Raw genomic sequence first — 17,643 nt, forward strand, 5'->3', positions numbered from 1 at the left:
ATTTGGATGTTTGGGAATTTGATTTTTAACATCTAAATGCATGCTATTCCTTACCTGAAAGCTATACAGGCTGCTAAGAATCTGAGAAGTAGATGGGATGTAGACATCATCTGGTCCAGTGTTTTCAGTTGACAAACTTAGGCCCAGAGAAGGGCAGGGATGTGACCCAAGTCACAGGATGATCTGGCGGTACGGCTGGGAGCAGGAACTGAGGGTTCCAGCCCGTTCTCCGGGGCTTCCCTTCCACCACACGATGGATCTGACAATCCTGGGTTCCAAATATTTCCTGCCTGAGGCTGCAGGCTGGTAAGACCCCTCAAGCCATGAAAATCCCACAAAGGTTCCTCCCCACCCAGCCGCCCCACGTACCCCCATCACACAAAGTCAGTGATCCACATTGAAGAGAAAAGATATTTAATTATTTCTCAGGCTAATCTCTTAAAGCGCTCAGTGTTTTCACAAGTGCAAGGGGAGGGATTGTTCTCAGCCAACATTTACCAGTGATTCCGACACACGCAAAAACACTCCCAATCACGGTGCTTTATACTTACTTTTAATTTCTGCACTGAAAAAGAAAAGGAAGGTAAAAACGATGACAGATTAGTTTACAGTGACTTCATCTTTGTCCTTAAATTAACCTTTGCTCCTGAGAGCAGGAGAGAAAGACAGGGGAACATCAAAGCATGATGGTGAAACGGTGACCAGGACACCTCGGTCTGGCTAACAAGGGTTCTAAAAACCTGGACATGGTGCCGTCAACACACTAGTTTGTAAACACTGACAGGCAACAGTTAAGATACATTAAAAAAAAAAAAAAAAAAAAAAAGAAACCAAAACAACCCACAATTCCATTCTTAAAATCAAGCACAAAATCTGACAAGGAAACATATCCAGGGGTTGTGTCCCCCATCTGATCAGGAGGTGGCACTCTGAAGGCAGCCACACAGTGTGAGTCACACACTAGGGAGAGACAGACATCTGCTCAACACAGAATTCCGGCTTTGCTGAACTGCAATGCATATTCTCTCTTTTCACTAGTACAGAAATGTTCTGCAGGCAGGAACGTGAGCCCCCCGGCTCACTCACCTGTACAACCTCCCCTGACAGACAGTGAGAGCCACGGCGGGGCCAGGGGCTCTGTGTGCTTTGGAGGCTACTGCCTCTGGAATGTTCCGCATTCTCAAGGTTTGGTTGGGCTGTGGGTTTTAGTTACGCTCCACACATTGTTTAGGTGCTTGCTTTATTTTTCATGTGCAAACTGTTCCTGTCTAAAGCTTTCAGAAGAACGTGTACAGACACCCTGCAGAGACGAGGGTCATGACGGGGCCCTCCTGCCTCTTGCAGTGGGGCGGGGGCATGGGGGCGCGTCACAGAAATAGAGAAAGGACATGTTCCGCTGCAGTTAAACGCTAGTCCCTGATTCGGTCCATCCAGAGGCGGGGGTGGGGCTCCTCAGTAGGTGATTGTCCACTCCTTGACAGAGGCGTCATGGGAGGTTGTGACCAGTGTGTGCTCGTCCAGCCAGGCCAGGCTGCTGACATGGTGCAGCCGGTGTGCATCTGGGAAGAAAGGGTGTGATTTAACGAAAAGCCAAACTTCTCTGCATCTATGTACATCTTGGACTAGGAAGATGGAACCACCTGGGCCCTCAAAAAAATGGCCACGATCATTGCAACTCAGGAGTCTGGCATGGTGGCAGTGGGGCTGAATTCTCTGCGAGGCACTCCTGAGCCCTGGGGCCGGGTACCTCTTTTTCATGTGCTGCAGGGTAATTAGCAGCATCCCTGGCTCCACCTACAGATACCAGAGGCTCCCTCTCTCCAAGTCTTGACAACCAAGTTCCAAGGGAGTGAAATAACAATGTCGTCTTCTGTATAAAAGCGATGACATGCAGACAACACACACACAGCTACACCGTATCCATGCCCTAATAAAATGGGGCAGGCATGACAACCAGTAAGAGGCTGGAAAACACAGGACTGGGGGGGCCACTGACTTTCCCCTCTGTGACAGTCACACTGTGGGTGACCGGATTCGATTCCCCATCATCTTGCCTCCACCCACCCGAGATGCCAACAGTGAGACTGTGCGCTTATGGCTCCTCTGTGGCTGACTCTGCCCATGATGCCCAGGGAGGCTCCCAGCTGCAGGCAAGGGGGTTCCCACCAGCTCTCTGCTCCCCAGGTCCGGGAGGCCCCCCGCCTCTAGGTCTGCAGCCCCGCCTAGACAGGGTAAGATTCAGCCCCCACCCCACCTGGCACGGCACACACCCTGATGCAGGAAGCCTTGGCCTGCGGGTGGCCCAGGAGCACCTTCAACCACCAAGCAGGACTTGGCTGTAACGCCAGGCTTTAGTGCTCTGTCCACATCGCCAGGCTCGCTCTTTTCCAGGTGCAGAACTCAACTATCTGTACGAGAGCCCGATGCCAAGGTCACTTCATGTTTGGTGGCCTGCGATCCCATAGTGAAGACACAGACCCCGACCTCCTACTCCCTATTCGACTAGCTCTTGCTGTATTTTTTTCTGGATCCATTTCATTCATGAACTTGTTTGATTCTCACTATCAGACTGCCGACTGCCTTATCAACCAGGATGGACATTGAAACCTGCTTTGTGTCCCCTCCCTTCCAGACCGGGCTGCCTTCCCTCTTTGCCTGCCCCGCACCTGAAGCCTGCAGCTGGGGAATGGGCTCTGGGGGTGGGCTAAGACATTTTTAAATAGGAAAGGACCCCATTAATGTTTAACACAAAAGGATGTCTTTAAGGAGAATGGATGAGGGGACTTGACCACATACTAGGAGGAGAGTGGTAGGGGGGCACTTGGGGAGGGGAGGGTTTGGACAACACAGATGATGCCTCCCCATACATGCGCGGCCACGCGAGGACATCATAACCCCCACAGGGAGAAATGATGACATGCAGGACTAAATAAAAGTGACTGTTACAAATCATTTCACCTGTTTCCTTTTTAAATGTGGCTACCAGGAAATTTCAATGCTACATGAGGCTCACATTATACATTGGACGTGGCTGTCTTAGGGAGGGGGAGACCCTGGTTCCAGGTGGGATTTAAGGGGTGGGTGGGCGAAGTGAAGACGTCAAAAGCGAGACCTTCACTCAGCTCAGCAGGTGTCCTGCGCATGGGGCCCCCATGGTTCCTCAGTACAGCCAGCCGCGCAGCTGGTGTTTGCTGGAGGGAAGGAGACCCACACCTCTTCCAGGCCACCTGCCTAGAAGCACAGAGGCTACTTAGCCCTGGGGACCACAGCCAGGGGACAGCCTGTGAAGTGGCCCGTGGAGCCCTGGACCACGGGTGGTCCCCGCCAAGGCCTGGGGGCGGAAGTCACCTTGGATCTTGACTCTGGTTTCCGGATCACTCAAGGTCCAAACATACACCATCATGTCCATGCCACCGGAGGCAAAGTGTTCATTGTCTGGGGACCAGGCCAGGCAGACGATTTTTGCATGGTGTCCATAAAAAACATTGTTCTCCTAATTGCAGGTTGAAAACAAGAGAGCCAGCAGGTCAGGTTCAGGCCACAGTTGCCTGTATCACCTCGCTTATCCCTCAAGGCGACAATAGGGACCCAGGTTTCTCAGGCGCTAACTCTATGCCAGCGACCCCTGCAAACCCACTGACTCCTCAGAAGCATGGCACGAGGCACCTGCTACTTGTCGAGGCAAAAAAGCTACAGCTCAGACAGGCTCAGCTCAAGGTGACCAAGTCACGGATATTAACCTCCCACTGCCAACTGCACCGCCCAGCACGGGGACAGAGAAGCCTGCCGCCCACTCACCGAGTAGCCGTCAGCAACGCTGAACACTGTGACCACCTTGCTGGCGTCACACACCGCGAGGAAGGCGCCATCGTGGGAGTAGGCCACATCGGTCACGGGGCCCTTCGCCTCCAGGAGCTTGCCCTCATCCTTCAGTGTGGTGCCCAGGATGGAGTACAGGCGGACGTTACCATCCTACGGCAGGGACAGAGAGGAAGTGAGCCACCCCCGAACACACACACCACACCCACCCTTTGTGAAGGGAGGGGTTGAGGGCTTCAGAAACTGTACTATTCCCGCTGACTGCTGCTCCACTGGGCCCATGCCAGGCGCTGGGCACAGTTCTTCCCATGGATGGGCCTGAAACCTACACAGCTCTATGAAAACGGCTGTCGGTACCTCAGGGCACTGCTGGTCTCCTGAGGCCCTCAAGCTGGCTGGTAGAGGAAGCCACTCCATGCCCTGGTCACATCCGGCACCTGAAGGACCGGGCAGCAGGCAGACCCACCCGGCCCCTAGCACGGAGGGCACTGCCACGCCTGCTGCAAGACTGGGTTATCGGAGGGCTGCCCTCCAGGGCTGGGGAGGGGAAATGAGCTCTTCTACAAAGCACTCAGGACTTGGCCAGGCAGACTGTGACCGGGCCGCACACACAAATTCAAGGGCGCTGAGGCCAAACTCAAGGGAAATTGTAAAATGCCTGGTTAGTACTGCACCTGGAAGATGCTGGGAAGTTTCTGTCACTCTTCATTTAACCTATGAGCCGAGCCCAGGCCCAGGGGATGCCGTTCCTTCATTTCCTGACCTGCTACCCTCTTGTGCTCCCCCCACCACTCATGGGGCTGGCTCTGAGACCCAGCCGTCCCCTCCTCGGTACTCTCCTTACTTCACTGTCTAGTCTTGTGGATACCCGGACAGTGAGGTGGGGGGAAGTGCCAAGGGAGGCAGGGGAAGGCTCCAGCTCTGGGTGGCAGGAGGTGGCTGGGCCCCAGAGCAAGTCCCTCGCCCCCAACGCCCCCATCCTTCCCCTGACCCCTTGCCTTCCCTGAGACAGCCCTGGTACTCAGGCTGTCCCCAAATCACCCAGATACCAAGGACAGAGAGCATGGGGGAGAGGAAAGCGCCTTACCGCACCCCCAACCGCCACTGTGTCCCCGCCGGGGTGCACTGCCACAACTTCGGGCTCATAGCCGGGGTTGTCGATGCTGAAGCACTTCCTCTGATCCTTCAGCAGGACAATCTGCGGCACACACAGGCAGCCAGTCAGGCGGTCCAGCCCTTCGGGACAAAGCCCTCAGTGGCAGGAGGGGCGCGTCCCTGTCAGGGCTCACTGGAGTTGGGTTTGGCTCCATCCCCAACCTCTTTGCAGGGCCACCTGGGGCTCTGAGCCACACCACCTGGACTCAGTCCCAGCCTTGTGACCCTCAGTCAGGTGGGACAGGAAACACACCTAACTGTGACCACCACTGTCATCACTACATTACTTCCACTGCAGTCACGACAGCACCACCTCTTGGAAAGTCAATTGGCCTCTGAACTTCAGTTCCTCCAGTCAATGAGGGAAATAAATGCACTCCGCTGAACAGTGCTCCGAGGCGTCAGGAGGGCGGGAGCACCCAGGGCAACAAGGCCCCAAAGCAACAGTGCAAAAGTAGATGGCACGCGGGATTCTAGGTTCTGGCTTCTTAGAACAAAAGAAAGAAACAGAGTTCCTCAGCGCATGGTTCTCCCACAGCCTGGGAACAGGAGAACCTCATGGCGCTCAGAAGACACAACACGGGCACCCAGCTGTGGAGCGTCCGCCTCTGACTCCAGCAGACTGGCAGTGGAGCCGGAACGCTCCAGTCTGCAGACGCTGCTCCCCAGTCAAGCATGACTCGCAGGGGTAGAAGGGCAGATGGCAGCACAGCACAGTGGCCGGGAGACCGGTGCCTACTCCCTGGGGCCAGGGTTGCTTCTCCTGATGCCCCAAGCCCACTGGGAAGCATGCACCCCTCATGGTGGCTGCCACACCAGCCCCGCACTGCCTTTACTCCTGACCTGCGTGGCGAGAGGACGGAAGACCGTCCTTAGTGTGGGCTCAGCCATGCTGGTCAGCCCTCAGAACTGCCAGGGTGCCAAGTACTCAGGAGTCTGGGCTGCAGTGGGGACGCCCACACGGCACAGTGCTGACCGGGCAGGGCTCTGAAGACTGACAGACCGAGGCCTGACCCCAGCACAGCTGCTTGCTGGATGAGGGGACAGCCCATAACCGTCCTGGGCCTCAGCAGCCAGTGGTGCCTGGCTGTCATGAAGACAGGAGTCAATGTTTAGAGTAAGAAAGGTACTAACAACAGTAAACAAAAACAGCAACAACCCCTGGGCATGTGCCAGTGTTCTGCTGTGAGTGTTCCAGCCCCACAAGGCAGGGATCCGGTTCCCCATTTCGAGGAGAAAATGGGGTACAGTGCTTATGCTGCACACCCAAGGGTCCAGTTACCACAGGCTGAGTTGGGACTCGCCCAGAATCCAAGCCTCGGCACCCGCACTGGGCCTTTGCCTCTGGTACGTGCAGCAGACGCTCTGCAGCGGGACCTTCCTTCTTCTGTCTCCCCTTCTTGTCAATTCTTCCGGTTCTAACTTACTCAACTGCTCCCAGACAGAGTGGCCTTCATCTCTTGAGTTTTGCCTTTATCCCAGTGTGCCCCGACCCAAGCCACCAGCTGTCACGAAGGCAGGCAGCCTCCGCGCCTACCCTCCAGGCTTCTGTTTCTGCATGGATTGTGGGTGGAGCGGGATGAATGGTAGCAGCGCCCTGAGTAAAATCTACTACTGAAGATGCACCTCTGTCATCTGCTTGGTTCTGGGGGTGGCCTTACCTACTCACAGGCGAGGAATGAAGGCCTAAGCATTTGCCTGAAGCTTTGTCTAACGTGAGACTTGAACATGGTTGTTTCCTGATCTAAAATCCCAGGCCCCTCCCAGTACCCTCCTAACCCTTTGACTGGTGACAGGGAGCTCTGCAGAAAATTCTGACGCAGAGCAGGGGTTCCAGATGCCCTGGGAGGACTGGGTGATTAACAGCAGATCAGACAGAAAATGCCTCACAAGGAGGTGGAGGGACCTGTAGCCTGTCCCCCACACAACACAACCCCACCGGGGACCTTTCTAACCTCTTGGGTGGCAGGCGCCTGCTGGGCCCATCTGAACATCCTCGTGGGATCCTTACTCTCAGCCTCAGGGGAAAGGACGGCCTAAGATGACCACGACTTTACAGATGAGGAAACCTGGGTCTGGAGACAGTGCACTCTGCCCTAGGCCTCATCCCCTCACCCACAAAGCCCCACGTGCAGACCCCTTGGCTGGGCAGAGCCCTGCTGTACAGAGATAGGCCACCTGCCGGCCTTCTAGAACTCCGCTTTGTAGCGTTTCCCCCAGGCCCCGAGGCACTCCGTGTGCGGATTCCCTTTGCACCTCCCCACCCCCACTGGCTGTCCAGGCTGTTTGCAATAATTACTTGGCAGGGATTTCTTATTATCTAGGACACAGAGAAATCCACTCTCCCTAAAGCAATTAAGTTCACAAGGCAAAGGAGGGCCGGAGGGTCCTGAAAGCAGCTTTCTTTAGCAGGGCTCGCCACTCATGCCAACAGGTGCCCCTTGCCTTCCCTGGTCTACATGCCAGCAAGCCTAGGCTCGCCAACAGATAGTATCTTCTGCAGAGCAGAATTCTGTATAAAGTGGGTCAGGCTTGGGTCTCAGGTGGCTTTGGTCCGGATATTCCAAAGGTGTGCAGGTGGCCCCGCTGTCTGGGCTGAGAAGCCAGGCTGGGGAGTCAGGTGCCACCCTTCTGCATGCGGGAAAGTACCAAGCCACTCTAGGCCTCAGCCTCCTCATCTGTAAAAGGAACTAAGATGGTGTGAGGAGCCTTACATGTACTTCCTCATAATCACCTCGATCTGTGAGTGCTGGGGATGGGAAACTAAGGCTCAGAGAGGGTGAGGTAAATGCTGGAAGTCACACAGCTACAACGCAGCAGGGCTGGGACGTATACAGGAGCAAAGGCAGGCCCACCCCAGAGTCTCTCATAGACCTTATAGGCTGACAGGCACGCAGAGCTGTCTGAGGCTTAGAGACAAATCTCAGCTCTGCCCTCTGACCAGCTGTGGCCTTGGACAACCAACTTATCCATTTTGTGCCTCCAATTCTTCATCTGTACAACTGACAGGATGGCGGTGAGGATTAACTATGTGAGATCCCTTAGTGCAGTGCAAATAAGCGCTCAACCAAAACTCAGACTAGAGCAACTGTCAAACGGGACACGAGTCAAATTCAGCAAGCAGGCACCACACAGCTGCAGGCTCCGACCCAAACACTAAGCCAGGTCCCTACCTGCCCAATGCACACGACCACGGCGTATCCCCCGGGGCCGACAGCCACGCACTTTGGTTGAACATCAAGTTTCACAACTCCTTGTCCGCTGTTGGAGAGAAAGGAAGCACATTACCGCGACACTGCAGTAGCTCAGTGTAGGTATGCATACGTAGTTACTGTTAAACCACAGCAATCTTGCTCCTTAGGAGAAGGCAATTCTACTGCCATCTATACTGGAGAGACTTGCTAAAATAAGGGATGGTGGCAAAAAAATGACCCATGACTCTGGTGCAGAGATTATAAATCATAATGGGGGCCCGGGTCGGGGGTGGGAAGGAGTGGTGGGAGGCAGTGAAGGGCATTGTTTATGCTCCTATTTATCTGTGGTAAGCCCTCATTACACCTAGATGTGGTTTTTGTCCCTGTGTTGGCTAAAGACGCTGGAGTTTACTGAGCACAGACAGAATTGAGCTCTGCTCCCCAAAATCGATGGGTAACTTTTAAGAATCCACTACCTTTAATGGGTGAAAATCATGTTATCTTTAGCCTTGGCCAATGCTACCAAAACTTGTCCTAGAAAGACTCAAACACACAAACTTCTTGAAAACTGAGATAATCAAGAGAATTTCTGTGTCACTGGGCCAAATGTGGCATCCCCAAAGGCTCCGCAGCAAGGTCACCATGCCAAGGCTGGCTCTGTAAGGGCCTTGCCTTGGGTTATCTGGCCCAGGGAAGATCTTCATGGGACGTGTTAAAGAGTGGGGTCACCACAGGGCAGTAGAAAGAGGACCAGGGCCCAGATGCCTGGGCTCTGGGGCCACTTCTGCCACTCATCGGAAGGCCTAATTTATCTACAGATGCCCAGTCCGCCAGGCAGGCAGGGTCTGTGCAACAAGGACAGCACACCTGCTAGGAGCTGCGTGCTGTATCCTGTGCCAGGCTCCCATCAACAGGCCCCAGCAGTCCCCACCTCTCAGGCAACACAACTTAGGCAGGACTACCGGGTCACAAAGAGGTCTACACAAGAAATGTAGGGCCAGAGGAGGGGTCAGACCTGGGCGTGGGGACACTGGATGTGCAGTGCCCTTGTCAGGGCCTGGAACATTTCCCTTTCAAGTCTCTCCAACTGCATTTAGGACTTCAGATCACTTGCAAACTGCTACTCTCCTAGCTCCGCTGACTGCCAATCAAAGGCCCAAGAGTAAAAACAAACAAGACATTGTCTTTTAACCAGATCACTGTGCCCATCTCACCCCTGAGCAGAAGGGGAATGCTGTCTTGTTCTCAGCACCTGCCCTGTGCCAGGCTCACCTAAGCCGCAACGGCCTGAGGCAGGCTCCACTGTACCCGCCTTTACTGATGAGGAAAGGGGGACAGGGAGAGACCGCAGCAGGTTCCTGAGGAACAGGGCTGTGATCTGCTGCCCCTGCTTCCAGGGCAGAGTCCACACCTGGCCATCGTCTGTGGGCAAGAGCATTACCCAGACCACCCGGATCTGTAACACAGTGCTGGGCTCAGGGCCCAACAACAGGAGAACAATGCTGGGGACAGGGCGGGGGAGACGAAAGGAGCAGGTGAGGCATCCTCCAGAACAAGAACTACTGGTGGCACAAGCTCTCCGCAGGGAGCTGAGGCTCACGTGGGACCCCCGCAGACCCGAGCACTCTCACCTGTAGTCCCGTAGCGTGAGGCTGGTGTACCGCACGGTGTCGTCCATGCTGCAGCTGATGAGCTGCCCCGACTCGTCCACGGTCATCCTGGACACCTGGTTCGTGTGGCCCTTCCCAGCGAAGGAGTCGTTCTCCCCTGTCTCTGAATCCCAGTAATGTAGGGCGGGGTTAAGGAAAAGCCCGGCTCCCGGGACTGCTGGGTGTTCTCCAGTGTGGCTTCAGTCCTAAGATTCTCCGTTTACATCAACAAATGAGAATCTCATTGCAAACGGATATAACCATTCCCCGCTGGGAAGCCGGCAGTGTCCACTGTTGACATGTTCTTGGGAAGGGATATCTCAAGTGTGAGTGTACCACACAGGGACTGGGATGAGGCAGAAAGGGAGCCATGCTGGAGGCTCACTGGGGACCAGAAAGCCGGGGAGACTCCAGTGTCGCCTCTGCCACTAGTTATCGGGCAGGCACAGCCCTCTACCCCCACATTTCTTTACGTTTTGGGGGCAGAGGGTGGCATGTCTGCCCTCCTCTCCCAGCACTGGGGGGACCTCCTTGGATCCCGGACAGTCCCCCTGGGAGGTGCAGCACATGCAGACCAGAGCTGTCCACACAAAAGGCAGCCTCTAACACGGCACGGTGCTCGGGGGCAGCAGGACAACGCACAGCAGATGCCTTCATCAGCAATTTGTGTGGGCGTCCCTGCCCAAGCACTCTGCAGATCGTGGCTCCAAGATTCAAGACAGCCCAGTGAGCAGGGTGTCACCAGCTCCAGGCCATGCAGGAAAAACACAACAGAAGCCCCCATCATCGGGGAGAAATCAGGGCTCATTTAAAGAAACCAAGACAAGGACTTACAAGGCGGACACAAACACCTCCAGGGAACATCACCGAAGGGCCACAAAGCACCTTGCAGGAGCTCCAGCCCTGGCTCTGCGGACCACAGGCTGCGTGACTCTGGGGAGGGCACGTCAGCTCTCTGGGCTCCAGTTTTCCTATTTTTAAAACAAGGGGACCCAAACGTAAGGGTGTCCAGGTGCTTGTGAATTCTAGGAATCAAGAATCCCACCGTGTGGAGTAGGGCCAAGGTTGGCGCCAGCTGCCATTGGCAGGGAGAGTGGTAGCCCAAGCTCAGGGCCGTTAAGCCACACTCTCAGGGCTGCATGACAAGAAGGGACTGACCAGGTCGGAGCCGCCTGTGGCTTTTCCTCAGCCTAAGCCCTGGAGCTGCCAAGGCCCCATGTGCAGACAGGCCACCCCCTAGAAGCCACACTGGTCAGAAGAGCGTGTGGCTGTGGCTGCAGCTGGAGCCACCTGGCTGGCCTGGCCTCTGGCACCGTGGGAACAGGAAATTCCCCTCTAGAGCCAGCGACTCTGGAGCCAGCTCTGTGAGTCAAAGGATATTAATGTGTCCGTCGTGGCTTCCAGAGTAAATGTAGGACTTGCCGCCGTTTTTATGCACCGTCAGACACTGGATGGATTTACTGTGGCCCTGTGGAGGAGATGCACTGGGCGGGTAAGCTGAGGACACGCCGCCCTGCCCTCTGCTACCCACTTTCTACCAGCGAAGCTTCTGGGTAATAGAGGGGGCAGATGCCCCTCAACCCATGGCAGTGCAGATGTTCTGAGGCCCCAGTAGCCCCAGCTGCCTGAATGCATGGCCCACAAGCCCTAAGAAACCTTTCCAAAGCTACCCAGTCACCTACAGACCCTGCCCTTCATTCCCTTCCAACGTTCCTAACCCAGACCTGGGCCCAGATCTGCGTCTGACCAAGGCCCAGCACCTGAGCACCTAACGTGTGCAGACATGTGGCCTGCACCCAGCCGACTAGCACCCGTCAGGGTGGAAGCCGCAAGGGGGTCAGTCCAGGAGGCCTCTGATGGCCACACTCACTTCAGGCCCTGGTTTGTGAGATTTCTTCTCTCTCCCTGCCCAGGAGTGCTGGCCCTGCTGAGGGCAGGGGTCTCTCTGACCACTATAAAAGCCCAAGGCTGTCTGTGAACGCTGACGCTCCTACTCTGACCTCCCTGACTGCTACAGTGGAGGGCACACAAGGCTGGTCTACAACTAGACAGCTGCTTCCAGAGGGAGGCGTTTAGCGTTCCGTATCTAATCCTGGGACAAAAACAACGGCTGGGGTGCAGGCTCCTCATGCCTCTCCCCTGCAGAGGGAGGCCGGCTCCCGGCTGGCCCCTCTCCTCTGAGCTCAGGGATTTTCCGCAGGAATTCTTGATCTCTGTGGTATGCCACATGTTGCCACAATATGACATGGATCTTTGGAGGCAGGTCTCCTTGGAGACAGGTACACAAGAGTTACCACTGGGACTGGAGGATGGGGAACGAATGCAGCTACTTCCATCTTTTTCACAAAGATGTGGGGAAAAATCATCACATGCCCCAGTAAGAGACGCCGAGCTGGGCTGCCTCCTTCCAATGTGGCGTCCTACCAGTCCCGCTCCTTACAGTGTGGACCTCAGACCAGCACAGCCCTCACCAGCAGGGCTCAGGCCCACCTTACTGCTGAATCAGAACGTGCACTTGGCAAGAGGCCAGGAGACTTGTGTGCATGCTCGATGCCTGGAACTCACCAGAAACACTCCCAGCCCTGCCCAGATGCCCACAGGTGTTCCTTCTGGAGACCTCCCTGTAAACTGAGTGCCTCTGGGGTGTCAGCAGCCAGCGCTTTTTAGAGCTCCCAGGTGGTTCTAACATGCAGCCTGGGCTGAGACGGGCTGCTCAACCCCACTGCAGCCCAGATCAGCACCGAACACCAGCACCGGCATGACTCACACAGGTGTGGCATTTGAGAGTTGGGACGTGGGGATTTTGATAACTGGCCCTTGGGGTTTTTTTGGTGGAAGGGTGGGATGCTGGTTGCTTTTTTGGGACATGAGTTTAGCCACGGTGGCAGGCCAGGTTCACCGGCCCCAGACAGTTGGCGGCAGTGGTATTAGAAGAGCGCTCTCAGGGCAGCCCCACCAACAGACACGGGATGGCAGACCTCGGGGCTGACACCTGGAGAACACTGTCGGGGACGGCCCACGGGAAACTGCTTTTCTGGGCAGTAGCGAAGCCTTACTCACTTGTGCACAACTTCTCACCATCCCGCTTGGAGGCCTACTGGACCACGGTCTCGACAAGAGCCCTCAGCTTCCCCAGGCAACCACCTCCTTGGCCCCATGCTGTGCATGCCTTCCTTTTTATCCTCATCACCCTGGGCTGTGAGCCCAGCAACGAGGCGCTCCCGATTCCCCTCTATCCTCAGGGTCACATCTAGTGAGCCTTTATGGTTCAGCCTTTCCCCTCTCAGCAATGCTGCTGCCCCCACTGCCCTGGCACAAAGAAACCGTGACTCTAAGTGTGAGTGCTGAGGTGACCTGGTCCTTAGGAGTCACACACACAACGTTAAGGAGGCCCCTTCCTCGTGGGCAAACTCCCCTGTAAAACGGGGATGGTGATTCTAGCAGCCCCTCTTAGAAGCTGTGGTGTGAAGGAGCCACCGACAGCACAGCACACTGCTGGCTGCACAGGCCTGGGGGTTGCTCCAGGCTGGCCCACGCTAGCCCTGTGGGGTTCGCACCCTCTGCAGAGGCTGGTCCCCAGAGCTCCACAGCAGCAGGCTGCAATGGGTGAGGGAAGTGCTGGGGTTTGTCTCCCCGAGTGGCTTAAAGCAGGAGCCCGAGAAGGCTTGGCTGCTCGGATGAAGTGCATTGTCCACATCCCTTGATATTGCAGCTCTGAATAGCAGGAGAGATCACCCACCCTGGGCCACCAGCGCTGGGGAAACCTGACTTGGAGTTCCCAGCAGATGCAGTGTGGGAAGCAGGGGTGGGTGCTGCTGTCAGAGCAGGCCCTGAGGATACGGAAGGGACCCCTGCTCTGGCTCCCGTCCAGTTGCGAGATTCCCAGAGGTGTCAACTTGGCTGGTGTGCATGGAGGGAGAAGGTAGGACCCCTCCAGCCAATGGAACACAGGGAGCCTCTGGCTCAAGTGAATCCTTCCGGGTTAGGGTTCAGAAGCAGGCGCCTTGCTCCTCCCCAGGATGGCATTCGGGGCCTTCACACCTGGGCCCCATGTATGATTCTAACTCCCTTTCCTCCTGGTCCCATCGCTCCCTCATGCAACTCCAGTATCTCCTTCACACCCTGCCCACATTCAAACCCCAGGCAGCGCCAAGGCCCAGGCCCAAGGCCACCTGCTCTTCCTCCTCCTCCTGCCCCTGGACCTCCGCAATGCCCCCTCACCTGCCCTGGCGCTCAGTGAGCTCCCGCTCTTGCCTGCAGTCAGGTGAAGCACAGGCTGCAGACTCCCAATTCAGGGAAGGCCGAGCCCTGCGGGAAGTAACCGCTCTCAACAGCTGGGGGCGATGGCCACTGCCCCGGATCCCTAGGCTCCAGCTCTTACAGTAGCTCAAGGGGAGCTTGGCACCTGGCCTGCCACCGTGGCTAAACTCATGTCCCAAGAAAGCAACCAGCATCCCACCCTTCCACCAAAACCCCAAGAGCCAAGGAGGCCTGAGGACACCTCTCTAGCCTCCACCTGGCCTTCCCTCGGTTCCCTTCCCTGCTGGCCACACTGGGCTCTTCCCTGCCCACCCAGGGGACAGAGCCTTCCCCAGGGCAGGCCTTACCTTGATGACGCGCAGGGGCTTGCTGGGGTTGTTTCTGTCCAGATAGTTGATGTACCCGGACAGGGAGACACTGAGCAGGTGGTCCTTCTGCCATAGGCAACCCAGCTGCTGGTCCAGAACCGTGGAGCCCATGGGAAATGTGCTGACCACGGAGTTCACGTTGACGTCCCAAATCTTGGATGTTTTGTCCCCAGAAGCAGAAAGCAAATGGGTGCTGTCGGGACTCCAGCTAATCTATACAGAGAAAAGCAGTGTGTCATGTGCCAGAGGACTAGACTGGAGAGAGACCCCCAAAAGCAGCTTGTTCACTGCCACTGTTTCTGAGTAGGACAGAAGGAGCCCAGACGGGGTGGGACGTGAGTGAGGCAAGGACAAAACCCACCTCCAGGTCTCCTGTTCCAGCCACTACCTTCTCCCATCACCTCACTGCAACCTTAAAGCTTTTCTGGGCAAAGGCATAAACCGCCATGACTTGTAGCCCCTCATTTTCAAGTTTTTGTCTAACTCCAGATTGGGTATGGATGGACTGACACATGGACTCGGCCAAATTCCCACCACTAGGCTGGGAAATACACTCATACTCACGGCGTAAATCCCACCGTCGTGGGCCTTGCTTCCGCCCAGCGCGCACACTTTCTCCCCAGTCTTCCCGTCATAGATGTATATCTTCCAAGAAATAAAAACATGTGGGTCACGTGTGTGTAAGCAGTTTCTCCACGGACCGTGGCTCTAGAAAACGAGGGCTAACAAACTGAGCTCCCAGTGTGGTTTAAAAGCAGACATGCGTTTACTGGGCTCTGACGACACGTCTGCAGAGATAGGGAGGGCGACGTCTAAGTTCTGCATGTCAGGACTAGCCTGTGGCTCTAAGTGGTCACGGGAGCAGACAGACAAGCCAATCCCCACCCTAAAACCCATCCCAGGTCTTACCTGGCCGTCAGCACTGGCTGTGGCAAATCTGTTTCCATCAGGAGAGAATCGCACACAGTTGACAAAGCGGCTGTGGTCCTGCAGGAAAACAATTACCTGCCTGGTGAGGGGCCGCAGGCCTGACTCTAGGTTCAGGAATGCTCTATATGATATACAGCCTGCTTGCAGCTCCAGCTGTTCATCAGTGTGAACTGTTAGTCCACTAGAAAATGTTCAGAGCTTAAAAAAACATCCCGGGCAGTCCCTCAGTGGAGGGGTAGGAGTCTGCTCCAGCCTCTCTGCCACGCTGACCGCTCTACCTGCTGGGAAAGCCGATCAGCCCGAGCCAAGGCAGACCACCTCCAACTATGCACCCCTCAATGAGGTGCCCCCAGCAGCTGCCCTCTTCCCTCCGGGCTCTGAAAGAGCTCAAGCCCTGATCCTTAAGCTTCATGATGGCTGAGACCAGGAGGCCTCTTCCTGGAGGCCCTAGCCCTGTCTTAATCTCAGCTCACTGCAAGCTCTACCTCCCGGGTTCATGCCATTCTCCTGCCTCAGCCTCCCAAGTAACTGGAACTGCAGGTGCCCGCCACCACACCCGGCTAATTTTTGTATTTTTAGTAGGGACGGGGTTTCACCATGTTAGCCAGGATGATCTCGATCTCCTGACCTTGTGATCCGCCTGCCTCGACCTCCCAAAGTGCTGGGATTACAGGTGTGAGCCACCATGCCCGGCCAATAATTGACTTTTAAACAAAGTTAAACAATGATTATGACCCTCATTGAGAACAAGAGCCTAAGTGACGAAGGGGAGATGACATGACTTCCAGGGGCAACTCTGTGACTCGAATAAGGAAATGAACGCATTCTTTCCTCGGTCAACAAGAGTCTGTATCAGAGAATGATCCTCTAAACAAGCAGTCGAAAAACTGCCAAGACCTGCCCCGCCCTCTCGCTGCCCACCTGCAGGCGGCGCTAACCCAGCAAGTGCACATCCAGTGCTACCAACTCTCGGCACAGGAAGGGCTTGCTGCTCAGTGGGTACAGACACTAACTTTCAGGAAAAGCAATGCAACACAAGGTGGATAACAGCAGATAACCTGCCCCATACTCTAAGTAAATCATGGACTTAATTTTAAGGCATGAGCTACCTGCGTGGGGGAACTGCATGTGTTTGATTGTGTAATGTTTTCTCTGGGACCCCGTGAGACCTTATTCAGAAATAGGGTCTTTGCAGATGCAAACCAGTTAAGATGAGGTCATTAGGGTGAGCTGTAAATCCAGCAGGGTTTGGTGTCCTTGTAAGAGGGGAATCTGGACACAGATATAGAGTTGGAGTGAAGCTGGAGGCAGAGATGGGAGTTCTCACAAAAAGCAACCCCCAGGGCTGTCAGTATCTGGGAAAGACAAGGACTCGGAGGGAGCGTGTCCCTGCCCACACCTTGACTACAGACTTCTGACTTCCAGAGAACAAATTTCCATTGTTTAAGGCATCCAATCTGTGGCTTAACAAACTTTGTTATGGCAGCTACAGCAGACTAACACATGTAATCAATGCTGCCTCTGACACTCATGTAATAACCCACCAAGGTGAGCTGTGCCCATTTCACCAATGAGGAAACGTAGGCCCAGAAAGAGGAATCAGGTGCTGGGGTTCCCAAGGGCCACACTCAACGAAATCGATGTCCCCACAAAGATCATCAGAGTCAGCAGAAGATACAGACCCGGTTCAGTCCAGCAACGTCCCCAGGGCAGGCAGCCCTCGTGGAGAGGCCCACTCCCAGCCCCAGAAATCTCTGTAGGCCCAAGAGTGATGCGACCCCAGAGCTGTGGTCCCAAGCAACCCTGGGCTTCCTGCACTTCGAAGATTAAACCATTTCCTTCAGCCAACAACCCAAACCTGCTTCCCTCTGGTGAGCCCTCCCCAGGGTGCCGCCAAGACCTGCTCACTGCTGGGGTCAGGCTGGACACAGGCCCAGCAGGCCCTGGCCGTGTACCTGAACCAGGACCTCCCACCTCATTGACCCGTGTTTTAACCAAGATGAAGGCCCGAGAAATCACACATTCTGACAAGGGGAGTCCCAGTGCTCCTCAGGAGCTACTGTGGGTGACAACAGTCACATTTCCATCCCAGTGGATGAGCAGATTGTCCTCCCTGCCTCATTTCAGGAAGCGCTGTCGTGGGGCTTGTATTCTGTTCTATGACTGAAGAGCTCGTCCTCTGTAGGTTGTGGTCACCGCCCACGAGGAACAGGGATGGAAGCAGCAGGCTGGCTCAGTCTGAACTTGGGCTCACGAGCAATGGGGCTG

At 55.5% G+C, this 17,643-nt stretch overlaps 1 protein-coding gene across 3 annotated transcripts in view; it reads right to left on the reverse strand.

Moving 5' to 3' along the window:
• Window positions 1–397: 397 nt before the first annotated feature.
• Window positions 398–17,643, reverse strand: part of WDR1 (WD repeat domain 1) — a 44,076-nt gene continuing 26,830 nt past the window's right edge. Inside the window, exons 6-15 of one of the 3 annotated variants that reach the window (XM_065544783.1) lie at window positions 15,355–15,432; window positions 15,010–15,090; window positions 14,425–14,658; window positions 11,196–11,285; window positions 9,800–9,954; window positions 8,148–8,235; window positions 4,907–5,017; window positions 3,799–3,972; window positions 3,349–3,493; window positions 398–1,559 (exon numbers count right to left, since the gene is read on the reverse strand). In XM_065544783.1, the coding sequence (XP_065400855.1) occupies window positions 1,453–1,559; window positions 3,349–3,493; window positions 3,799–3,972; window positions 4,907–5,017; window positions 8,148–8,235; window positions 9,800–9,954; window positions 11,196–11,285; window positions 14,425–14,658; window positions 15,010–15,090; window positions 15,355–15,432 (1,263 nt within the window). In that variant the 3' untranslated portion in view covers window positions 398–1,452. Of the gene's footprint in view, window positions 1,560–3,348; window positions 3,494–3,798; window positions 3,973–4,906; window positions 5,018–8,147; window positions 8,236–9,799; window positions 9,955–10,078; window positions 10,164–10,651; window positions 11,286–14,424; window positions 14,659–15,009; window positions 15,091–15,354; window positions 15,433–17,643 lie in introns of those variants that run through there. The other 2 variants (XM_065544784.1, XR_012434665.1) reach the window with 2 other exon arrangements.

Source organism: Macaca fascicularis, chromosome 5 (genome assembly GCF_037993035.2).
Source record: "Macaca fascicularis isolate 582-1 chromosome 5, T2T-MFA8v1.1".
NCBI classification, from domain to species: Eukaryota; Metazoa; Chordata; class Mammalia; order Primates; family Cercopithecidae; genus Macaca; species Macaca fascicularis.